Here is a 12,183-nt window from a genome sequence, read left to right as displayed (position 1 = left end):
ATTATCAAGCTGTTATATTCCTGTTAAATCAGTGGTTTATTGCTTTATTGTCCAACATCCCCCATTTTTCTCATGTATATCTTTAATCTAATTGCATATACGAGTTCATGGCATATAACAAAAACATTTAGACTTCAAAAGAAGTACAACCCAAACTGATCTAGACACACTGCACATAGTTTTTGGAGAATAAAAGCTGTGTGAAACAAGACGACTCGACTGTGAAACACAAAGCGTCTGTGAGATAAATCGCTGAAAAGGATGCGATGATGGTGAGTCTGATGACCGTGTCTGGTCTGTTTTCCTGTGCTGTCCATCATTCGCAGGATGATCTCCAAGCATCTCGAATCACACGGCGTGCATGCTGATGATTATCTGACAAAGCAGGTTCAGGTGGATTCACGCCAGCAGTCGAAATGTTTGAATGGTTTCCATGGGAGTGAACATTTCAAAGGAATGTTTAAGCATCAGTATAACAAGGTATGTGAATGCTGCGCGTTCCCTCAGACTGTAAAGACGGGGGAGGCAGCGGTCAGAGGCACCATGGAGCCCGTCTCAAAGTCAAAGTCAATTAGAGTGTGTGTGATGGTGCTGACGCTGCTGGCCGAGGAGCCTGTTCCCATCTGCCGCTCCTGGAGGCTCTGCAGGTAACTCTGAGAGGCAAACAGGAAGAAGATGCATTGTTAGTGCACTGACGCAGTTAAAAAATATGTGTCTACACAATGAGGCTATTTCTTATGCAAAAAGAGGAACTTTTTTTATCAAAATCTCACGCTTGATGATTTGATCTCACTGACCGGAGCCAGGACGTCCCCAGCGTAGCGTTTCAGCAGCGGAGGCCTGCGTCGACGGTGTGTTTGAGGTCTTCTCCTTGGCTCTCTATATCTGTGCTTCTTGGCGTGTTTCTTCTTTTTGTGTGCAGCTGGGAAGCATCAAAACAGGAGGGAAAGAAATAAAATGAATCATGAATGACGTATGTATCACAAAAGGAGGGCATTTTAACCTGATAACAGCCTGAGTTTGAACGCATCAGTAGGAGCACATTGAATTAAACTCACCTTCTGTGTGTGATATTCCTCTGGCAGTAAACCTCCATTGCACCAACACACCCATCAGACTCATAACAGGCCACATCCCAGTGATCGCCCAGTTAAACCAGCAGAGTGGACGTGGGGCAACTTGACAAAGCATATCATACACTTGATCCGGCAGCATAAATGTCCCCAGCAGGTAATCCACACACAGCGTCACAGTGGTTGCTCCAAACACAGACGTGTAGATGATGGTGAACAGTTTCTGCCACTGAAGTGTGAAGACAGCAGTGACAGTGCTGGCAGCCAGTACGGCACTGAGAAGCACCCACACTGGGGTAAGGCTGTGAAACTGTCCGGTCACCACTAGGATGGCGAGGGAGAAGAGGCTCCCCAGCTGGAGGCTGCTGAGGAGGAGCCCCATGGTGGACACCAGCATGGTCATCAGCCCACAGAGCACGCCCACGCCCAGGCCGATCCCCGCCTTTGTCTCCATCCCCAGCTGGGTGTCCAACATTGGCTCTTTGTGGTACAACAGGAGAACGGCCGCCGAGCTGAACATGAAGCCGGAGAAGAACATGACCATCTTGAAGCAGCGGTATCCTGAAAAGTGGAATAAAAACAAGGTTAAATTTAAGTTAAAAAGGGCTGTATAATCCACACTGTGTAAAAATAAACAAAACATAATGTGATACTCAACTGAAAACAGTACAAACAAAACATATTTAATGTTTGACCTTATCATCTTCATTGATTTTTGTAAATATCTGCTTATTCTGAATTTGATGCAGCAACACGTTTCAAACAAGTCAAGACAGGAGCAACAAAAGACTGGGAAAGATGTGGAACGATTCAAAAACACCTGTTTGGATCATTCCACAGGTAAACAGGTTGATTGGTAACAGGTGATAGTATCATGATTGGGTATGAAAGGAGCATCCTGGAGAGGCTCAGTCGCTCACAAGCGAGGATGGAGCGAGGTTCAACACTTTGTCAACACATGATTGGATAAAAGATGTTACTACATGGACTTGTACTCACTCCTGTATCATGCTGTCCTGACACACAAAGTGCAAAACACAATCATGTGATATTGTGGTCAATATTAAATAAAAAGAAACTTGTGGCGTGCAGAGCAATCACAATCATTTTGCCCCATGTGAATGATAGTCACACTCTAGGCTGCATCATCTATGTTTACAGCATATTCAGTAAAGAAAATGATGTTGTCAAAGGTCATTCTTACTCTAAATCAGTTAAAATGCTGACTCCTCCCAAACCACACATTTTTATTTCACTGCTATTTGTAAAAATTTGAGGCAAAGTGTGCATTTTGTGGCAAGTAGTTGCTGTTTTGCAGCATTATTTGACAGCGACTGCCAAATGATTGGTGATTCAGTGATAAACATAACGGTGCTGTGGTGTTTATGAGATTCTGTAAACTCTAACTCTAGCGTGAATCGTGCATAAACGTGTTCTGATCAGAAGCTTCAGGGGGAAGTCTTTCGGTTGCTTGTTGCTTGCAGCACAGATTCTCAATGCTCGGACAGTGAGGAACAGTCGAGCGCTCCAGTACTTTCACACGGTTTCCTGCGGGCGTTGATGGGTCACACATTTCTGAAACACTTTTTATAAGTGAATTTGTTCCGGTATTCATGTCCAGCTCCAACATCTGTCAATTACACTTTTTTATGTGAGCACTCGCAGCTCGCTCTCTCGTCAACTTTCTGGCCCGAATAGAGAATTACATAAGAAACCAGACCCCTGATAATACTGTCTCTGCCTGCACAACTGAAACTGCTCTTTCTCTTCAAAAGATTAATTATTTACATGCATGACAATCCTCACAGGCTAATGCTAACACTCTACTGGGAACACAGACTTTGGCAGTGAGAGTGTTTGCATAACGTCACATGTTTTAGGTCCAGAGGACACATTACTTCTAAAAACACCCAGTTCGTCTTTATTGGATTTGTGTCCACATATTTTCTCAGTGAAAACAGAGGCAGAAATAAAGTTGTGTTGAACTCTTGCCTCTTTTTTTTTTCTCTCCATGCAACATGCAGCTCTGCAAACTGCTCTTACCTGGAACATAAAAGTTGTTAATAAAGATGCACCACCGCTGTCAGAGCCCACACGAGCTCTTGCCAGGTTTAACAGCACCGTGAAACAAATGAGACGTCAGACAGAGCAACAGGTGGCACCTCATCAATGCTGCCTGTGTCAAACGCAGACGCAAGACTACCCATCTGCCTCCGCCAGCTTTGTGCTCATCCACCCTAAACCCCTGGCAGTTTCCAGACACCTGCCACTGCGGGTTTAAGCCATCAGGTGAGCTAATGGAACAGTTAGAATGAACACACTGAGAGCGGGGCATGTTGAAATACCGACTTTAACTCCTCAGCTCTATCATTTCTGTACAGTCATAGTTAAAATCATCCCTCGCTTCATGAATACATACCGAAGAAGCAGTAGATGAGGCCGAATGAGAAGCAAACAGAGCAGACAGTAGATGGGATGACTTCATACTTGATATTAATCTCAAGCGTACATATGTCCTCCTCAGCTAAGCCAGCTCCTGGGTCCTCAGTAACATAGAGCGAACTGAGTGCCATTTTGGAGGATTATCACTTCTACTGCCGGGCGCTTGGTCTGGATGGGAATCCGCTTTGTTCATTGAAGGGGGGAAACAGGAGAGTCCTGCATGTGGCGTCCAGGGAAAGAGGAAGCTCCTGAGCGAAGGACTTGTCCTAAACGGCTTCCTGTTGTGCACCTGCAAAAAGAGGAGAGTGTTTTCAGCTTCCCTGGCAGCAGAAAGTCAGTCTTGGTTTACTGACCCCCGTCTCTTGGTTACTGACTTGAGAGTTATTAATCATTAAGTCTTATGAACATCCTGGGAAGCAATCCTTCAAAATACTACTTCTATTCCAGTTCAGTTCAGGTGTTGTTATTTAAGTGGATATATGAGGGGATGTGCCTCTTTCTCATGTTCAAAGCCCTGTTCAGGAACCAGAGAGGAAACTGGGGATCTCCTCTGAGTTCAGCGGCTCTCTTTCCTGGTTGTTTTGTTCAAGAACAGGATACAGATGAGGAAATGACCCGGTGGCTCTGTGCCATCGTCACACAGGCTCATTGTTCTGGGCATGTGGTTCGGTGCTCTGTTTACTGAACAATGCAACAAAAACAAACAGCTGGACAAACATGCAAAATATTCTAACACCCAATGAAGACGGCAAGTGAAAACAGCAACACCACTCTGCAGAATTGCCCTGTTACAAGTAGAAGTCCTGCATTCAAATCTCCCTTAAGTAAAAGTGTAAGAGTATTAGCATCAAAATATAGTTAAAGTACCACAAATACAAGCTAAACGTATTTTAACCTATTATAACATATCAGAATATATTTGTTGATTATATGGTGTATGATTGATCTGAATCTGAAAAGTAACTGGTGACTTCTGAATTGTAGTAGAACAAAAGTAAAAAGTAGCAGAAAAGTGAGGTCCTTTTTATTCATTTATTCTCATTTATTTTGCAACTCAGGGAGTGAAGGCATGAATCGTGTTCACACACTCCTCTCCTGATGGCTCAGAGTACAACTGTCTAACAACAGTGTGTATTACTGTGAAGACCTTATAAGCTGTTCAGGCAGATCCCACGGTCAGCAAATGGAATTAGAGGAGCTTTAGCAGGTGAGTGATCCGCCTGTCTGTTCATGTCCTCTTGTAAAGGTGAGTGTAAAACACGACAACACTTACACTTTCTGGCAGGTTCTCGGTGAAATACAATAAAGCTCTGCTGAGGATGAACTGCCACTGAGATAACTCCTTTTTTATTGGTTTGATATGTTTCGTGTAGATGATTCATGGAAGATGCTGTTTCTCTATTATCACATACAAGATCAAAGAATTTCTTAACAAAATATCAGACAGAAATAGCTGATAAATCTCATTAAGTGAGGAAACTTCTGTGGCCTACCTGGACTGCGGCATATCGTCACAGAGCAAATGTGAGCTCGAACAGAAAAACAAAAATCTTCAGCTGTTGTTGTGTCAAATTCCAGGAAAGCCAACAGGGAGCGAGCTGTCGGGAGTTCGTCAGGAGTCTGTGTGGTTGCCTCTGTGAGCTGTGGGAGCGACCGAGCGTCCGACCTGTGCTCATGTGAACAGCTGACGCCTGACTCAGAGACGGAGACCATCTGCTGCCAGGTCCAAGGCCGGGCCAGCTGAGAGCTCAGCTCTCACTGCCCGTGATCCTGCTGGCTCCCTGCATCATCACTTCAGGGCTTTATTCCACTCAATGTGGCACTTTTAATTCAGGTTAAAGTTGCACACCTCGTTTTGACCCCTAAAATGTCTTTTCTTTTGGGGCTTTGCTTTAGAATCACATCTAGTATTTTCACTGTTTGATTAATAGTGATTATTCTCAGAAATATCATGCCCGGAGAAGAACAAGCACGCCTTCAGAAAGCCCCTAACCCTTTCGATAATGCTAACCTTTCTGGCAGACAGGCCTGAGGGCAAAGTTCTCCGTCCTGGGGAACATTGGGGTGCAATGAGACTAAAAACTGCAGACAAACAGGGCGCAACACATGTTAAGCCCGATGATCTTGCCTAGTGCAGCTTTTATTTGTATTGTTTTCTCTGCACATGCTTGTGCAGCGAGATAAAGTTGGAGGTTAACACTCGATCAAGGGGGAGATGCTGTGCCTGGTGAAGATAAACTCTGGTTTACAGACACGGCAGTGATATGAAGCTGTAAGTCTGGTGCTGTAGTCTGGAGTCCGACAGCTCATGAGCACAGTCAAACAGTACATGTGTTTTCAGCAGAGCGTGGATGCTGACTTACGGCACAAACACAACGGTGAATGTCAGGGGGGGATAGGAGCAGATTAATAACGACAGCAGAGGTGGTCATAACTGCAGGGACACTGAGCTGTAATAAGGTCGACAGAGCCAGTGAAATGGAGCTGTCAGGCTGAATTAAGCTCCTCTTGTCAGCCGTGTTATAAAGACAGCATCTTGTAGGCCTTTCATCAGTCAAATACGTCTTTCTGTTGTCTGCTTCAGTGGATCCAAAGAGAACATGCATTTTGAAAGTTGAGGGAGGAACGAACAGAAGTACTTTGTAAGGAAAGGTGGGGGGATTATTTTATTTTATTTTATTTTTAGCCATGCTAGCAGCTCAAGGAATGCCGGTCAGGCAGTCGGCCCACCACTTTCAGTCCAGACTGAAATATTTCAGCAGCCACTGAATCCCACTGACTCTGTTCACTCTCTGGACTTCTTCTCTTACGTCACCATGAAGTTGGCATTTGTGATTTTGAGTGAAATGTCTCAACAACCACAGGATGAATTATGATGGGAGAGCTTTAAACTCCTCCTCTAGTGCCATCATCAGGCCAAAATGTGATGTACTTGAACCAAATTCCTGCAAAGATAATGACATCCCCATCATCCTTGTGCTTTGTGTTTGGTGCTCGTTAGTCAGATGTTAGCATGCTAACACGCTAATCTAAGCTGGTGAGCGTGGTCAGCATTATACCGGCTAAACATTAGCATCTTGGCATTGCCTCTGTGAGGATGTTAGCATGCTGAGGTGAGCATTTAGCTCAGTAAAGCCTCACAGAGCTCACAAGCTTAAATAATTACAGCCAAGTGATTCTTATTTTCTTGTGTTGTTTCTCTGTTGAGCTGAAATTAATTTCAAGTGAAGCAATGTGTCACTTTTCTAATAGGAAATTATTGATTAATGAGGATCAATCCAAAAATTGTTTTTCTTTTTGCAGTTGGCTGCCTCTCTGTATGTGTTATTTGCATTTCTCGATTCAACAGCAATCACAAAATGATAAACATTTTGGTGGTGGGAGCAGAGCAGAGACAAAATCCTCCGGGGACACATAAAATATGAATTTATGTCACATTACTGACAGCCCTGTTGCTCCCTCAAATATCAAAAACATAGTCTTAATCGATACACGAGACCCCTCTCCGTGTCTGTGTGCGATTCTTTATGACATTTTTGATTGCAGAGCAGGGAGTATTGATCACGACGGACCATTTCGCCTCAAATGAAATGTGTTTTTCACCCGGCCTCCCTTCAATGGCTTGAAGAGCCATTGAAGGGAGGTTATAGTGAGTCTATGAATTTTTTAAAAAAGAGGTCAGAGCGAATAAATTAAGTTGGATGATTTAGATGTCTCACTAACTTTATAACAGATACACTGCACGGTGCCTAATTCCTCATAGGAAGAAATAGATCACCTGCCTATTTACGGCATCATTTTGTGACAACCTTAAATGCATCAGCTGCACAGCAACATCATTTTAAACAATTTGAACAGTGAAGGTTTTTCAGTTAAAAATAAATGATGTTTTATATTCATCAGGCAACAGCAGTACAGTAACTCTGCAGGGCGCTGAGTAGACGACGCAGTATTTCCTGTTCTGGCTCACTTTTGACATTTGTATGACATTAATCATTACGTGTATGAAGTGCTGAAAAAAGGAAGCAAATGTTACAGAAAATTGTATTAATTTCCTTCTTTTCCACGTCAAGTTTCCTCAGAATATATTTATGTCTTATGAATCATTCCCAAATCTGATCTATTAATGACTTCACTCTCAATAGAAAATAAAATATACACATTTAATTAATGATCGTTGCAACACACGACTCAGTTGACATTTTTAGATAAAACATAATACATGCATAATTAAATAGAGCTTTCTTCTTGTAGTGGCGACACATCAGACACTATCAGTTAGATATATGGATGGTCAGGCCTCTATTTAACACTCAGGAAGTATGCATGATCACTCCGTCACAAGATTACTTCTGCTTCGCATTATGCCGCAGGAACATACAGGAGACTCAAATGTACACACTTGCATGCAGTTGGATTATAAAGACACATGCAGGACATACATCTCACTTTTCTGACCATCAGCGCTCTTATACAGGTTTATTAATAGCTGACACAGTTTCAGAAGACTTTGTCTTTTTAAAGACTGTGAATGTAACATCTCAGACAAAAATAGGGACAGAAAACCACATGAGTGAGGCCTCAGAATGGTTCAAGGTACGCTGATAACCATTAATCAATATCAAAATGTTTACCGTGGCCGGAGAGAATAGTGATAAAAGCTCCGAAGCTGCTGCAGCTTTCATTCACATGTGTGCTTTATCACAAGCCACGTTTTTATACTACCTCCACGTTTATCAGCTGGTACAATCCTTCTGTCATCTCCTCAGTTTAGATATGTTTGTTTTTAATGGAGTGGAAGCAAACAGCTCAGAGCTGAGGTGAAGGAAGTAATCTGATACTGTACTTAACTTTAAAAAGAAGACACAATTTTACACATGAATGTCTGTTAACAGGTATTCGGGTACAAGTGCATGTATGAAAATAGTTTTGTTAAATAAATCAAGTTAGCTTAGCTTAGCATGAAGACTGCACTGTGGGGAAACAGCTACCCTGGCTGTGTCCTAAAACTCTACCTAGCAGCACTTCTAAAGACCACAAATCAACATACTATAGCTGTGATTGCTTCATCTGCACAAAAGCAGCGACATGAAAACAACAATTTGCTGTTTTACAGCAAAAGCGATGACATGACGTCTCATGTAGGTTATTCTGAAGAGCAGAGAAGGTTTTGCACAAACAAACATACAAAGAGTCATTCAGCTCCCATAAGCACGTACGTGCACAACAGCTGCACACGTCTTCTGCGTCATCACTTCATCCTACAGTGCAGGATAGAAGCTCAGGCCGTCTCATAGCAACCTCCACACTGAAGAAGGTCTCTGATGCTAATAAGCCCCTGATTCTAATTGATTGTATATGAGAGGTTCAGGACATGATAGGAAAACTCGATGCACTAAGAATTACAAATGCTTTATTGTTTCAGTGTGTATTTCCATACGACACAACAATCGTATGTGGTTTTCTATGAGAAGGCTCTGTTTAGGGTATAATCCTGGATGTTTGATGAAGAGTATGAGCCCATAAGTCATATTTACAGCATGTTGGGAGTTTTATGATGCGTACCACCAATAAATTCAGAGTAATAAATAAAGGATTTGGTATTCCATCACTTGTTGGTGGATAAACCCACATTGTAGTGTGCAGTGTGTTGCACATAAAAACATTTAAAAATGAAGTGTTCTTAAAAACGATAGGCTCCAGCCCCCCAAAGGATTCAGCGGTGTATAGATGATGGATGGATGGATGGATGGTGTTCTTAAAAACATGAGCATTTATACTAAAACCATTGTGGCGCTGATGGCTGCATCTGAAACCAGCCCCTCATTCCCTCATTTACTGTTGCCTAGTTTGCTCTGTGAGTGAGTGAGCTGTAAGATGAGAATTCATATGCTTATAAATCATCATCAATTGGCATCAATATTCTCTGGTGTAGAATCACATCGTGGATGGATTTACTCAGAACTCAGACCCTCAAATAGAATGGGGGGCAGTAAATATACGGCACTATGTAGTAAATAAGAGTGGTTTTTGACATGTGACAGCTCTGAAAACAGCCCATTTAAGTTTCTACTGTACATTGAAAAATGCCATTTCCTGTCTGTACATTAATCTGCTGTATACCAACTGCCAGAATATAACAATAGAAAGATGAGTGTTTTGTTTGCAACGTTAATGAGGAATTGAGGGGAAAACTTGTGTCCCAAAACATTGCGTCCTGTGTAATTCGGTGTAATGAAGGACGAGTACCATTAGGTGGCTACTCTGTCTTGTTTTGCCTGCCGCTGCTGAATGATAATAAATCAGGTGATAATTTAACACAAAGTGTGTCCTTAACATCAACACAACCACATAAAACCCTCAATAACACAGTGGATTTATAGCATTGCTATGGTGATTAATTGGCTCCTTAACGAGCACACTGCCAGAGCCTTTTATACAGTGTCCTTTATGAAGTTAACATAAGTGATATATTACATTTATTATTCTTAAAGGTTTGTAACTGAGTGTAGCCTAAAACTGTGTATCATCGGACACAATAATGCACCATATTCACCATATATACAGTAATACAGAAATTCCACTGTTAGTGATGTGAGTTAAAAAAAAATACACATCTGTCTAAAAGCTAATAAGTAAAAATTTAAATGTTAAAAAAGCAGATAATAGACTGATTCAGATTATTCTCAGAGTGTCACCGTGGCAGACATTCAGTCCAATAAGACACCACTATTTCTGCTGCAAGTGGATGTGACAGCCAGCTTCATATGGGAGAGCTGTGCTCCGGTGCACTTCAGAGATCATGGTCTGATGAAGGCAGAGTAACATCAGCAGCAGCACCCTGAAGTGCAGAAGTATAACGCCAAAGCCACTGTGGGGGATGTACAAAATTTCATGGCAATCCATTAAATAGTTGTTGAGATATTTCACTCTTGATCAAAGTGATGGAGGAACCAACAGACCAACATCAGCATCCCATTAGAGCCAGAAAATATGGCTACAGAATTATCTCCAACAGGAACTGACGACTGTACAGTCTGCTGGCGAAAGGACACTTTAACCCTTTATATTATTTAATATATCAACATTTTATAAGCTGCTTTGAAACCTGTCGTACTTTAAAGCCAGGAATCACAGTTGTAGCACAAAAAGACGACTTCTGTCCTCCACAACCAGATACCCTGTCAGCTAAATCTCATTTCAGCTTTCCCCATTATCAGCCTATCTTTATTCATGTATGTTTGCATTGCTTCTAGCTGACTAAAGGTAAAACATCTCACACAGTGATTTAATTATCTGAAAACTGATTTAAACCAGTGGTTTCTGATGATTGTGACTTGTGAGCCCTAAAAATTGAAGCAGTGTCTGCTTGTGATCCCTCATCACAGGATGCAGACGTCAGTGACCTGCTCATGCGTTAAGTATACTCAGTTAAAAACACAGCTCTTGAATCCAAACTTATTTCCAGATTTCATATTTTTATCTAATAAATGTAATTGTCATATAGTTGCCTGGGCATTTGTGCAAATGAGACAAAGACAGTTTAATTTTTTGGTACAAAAAGGGTAATTTTCCTGCTCAGATCAGCTTTTCACAATGTTAAAGCAATAGTCACTAAAAAACATTACATTTTATTACAATAAGACATATTCAATAAATTCACACCTACATCTTTGCTCACTTTAGCTATGAGAGTACAGGTATAAAGTACTAGATGTGTTAAAGCCCATCTCCTGCCTCCCTGCTTCATGTCTATATAAAATCTGCTCTCTGCATTGTGTAGTTCCACTGAAGGAGCCTTTCGAACGGACACATTCATTCAAACAGGAGGATTAATGCACAAGAAATAATAAACAGCCTCTTCACGCGGCGTAATGGGCTCCCCGAAACAATGCAGAACACTGTGGTTGGCCTTTGATTATTTCTGTTGATGCTAAGACGACAAGAGGTCTCGACAGATGCAGTGGATGAATTATTCATTCGCACAGAAGAGCAGCTCTTTGCATTCTCTGTCATCAAAAGGGATGAAAATATATATATAAAATATATACCAGCTGCTATGTATGTGAATGTACTAACTGTTACACAGCGTAGGATTTATTCATGATCTTGAAATTAAGCTCAGTGTTGTGTAGCTGCTTTTTGAGGTTCATCCTGATACACATTCAGTAGTATTTATCAAACAAAGATATCTAAATGATCAAATTGCACTACGCTTGCCAACAAGGCCGTGTTTAAAGATGCACTGCGCTGCATCGAAGATAGAAATTTACATCAATATCACAACATAAAAAAGTTGTTGTTGTTCAGAGACATATCCAACATACTGATTGATTATTCAGTGGTGGAAGAAGCAGTGAGTACTACTAAGTAAGTAGTAAGTATTAGTTAGTACTACACTATAAGGATAAGTAAAAGTACTCATTAAATGCAGGACGGCCCCTGTCAGTGCTATATTATTGGATCATGATTATTGCACAACATTTTGTGTTGGACAAATTTCATTGTTGTTGTGACGGCTCAAAACCCAGAGACTCAAGACTTCAATAATCCCAAAATTTAATTGACTTCAAAGTTGAAAAAGCCAGAACAGAAAGCCAGCCAGGCAAAAAAAAAACAAAATCCAAACATCTGGTGGAGAACAAACATTAGCAAGAAACTACGCAAG

At 41.5% G+C, this 12,183-nt stretch overlaps 1 protein-coding gene across 1 annotated transcript; it reads right to left on the bottom strand.

Annotated features, from left to right (window-relative positions):
* LOC121613127 (transmembrane protein 198-like) lies at positions 1 to 5,186 on the bottom strand. Its single transcript, XM_041946412.1, has 5 exons — positions 5,009 to 5,186; positions 3,493 to 3,804; positions 1,059 to 1,634; positions 798 to 922; positions 1 to 653 (listed from the first exon to the last, which is right to left on the bottom strand). Exons 2-5 carry the CDS (start codon positions 3,644 to 3,646, stop codon positions 504 to 506), a joined length of 1,005 nt encoding a protein of 334 aa, XP_041802346.1. The 5' UTR covers positions 3,647 to 3,804; positions 5,009 to 5,186; the 3' UTR covers positions 1 to 503.
* Between the last annotated feature and the right edge of the window lie 6,997 nt (positions 5,187 to 12,183).

The sequence above is a fragment of the Chelmon rostratus genome, chromosome 10, assembly GCF_017976325.1.
Source record: "Chelmon rostratus isolate fCheRos1 chromosome 10, fCheRos1.pri, whole genome shotgun sequence".
In the NCBI taxonomy this organism is placed as follows: domain Eukaryota; kingdom Metazoa; phylum Chordata; class Actinopteri; order Chaetodontiformes; family Chaetodontidae; genus Chelmon; species Chelmon rostratus.
The sequence above is the reverse complement of the archived record's forward strand: the minus strand, read 5'-3'. Positions and strand labels throughout refer to the sequence as shown.

Excerpts from the sequence above, each read along its gene's own strand:
- LOC121613127 (XM_041946412.1), bottom strand. The coding sequence starts at position 3,646 with ATGGCACTCAGTTCGCTCTATGTTACTGAGGACCCAGGAGCTGGCTTA. Across the intron at positions 1,635-3,492 it reads CCTCATCTACTGCTTCTTCG|GATACCGCTGCTTCAAGATG; the intron begins GTATGTATTCAT and ends TCCACTTTTCAG. Across the intron at positions 654-797 it reads CTGGGGACGTCCTGGCTCCG|AGTTACCTGCAGAGCCTCCA; the intron begins GTCAGTGAGATC and ends TTTGCCTCTCAG.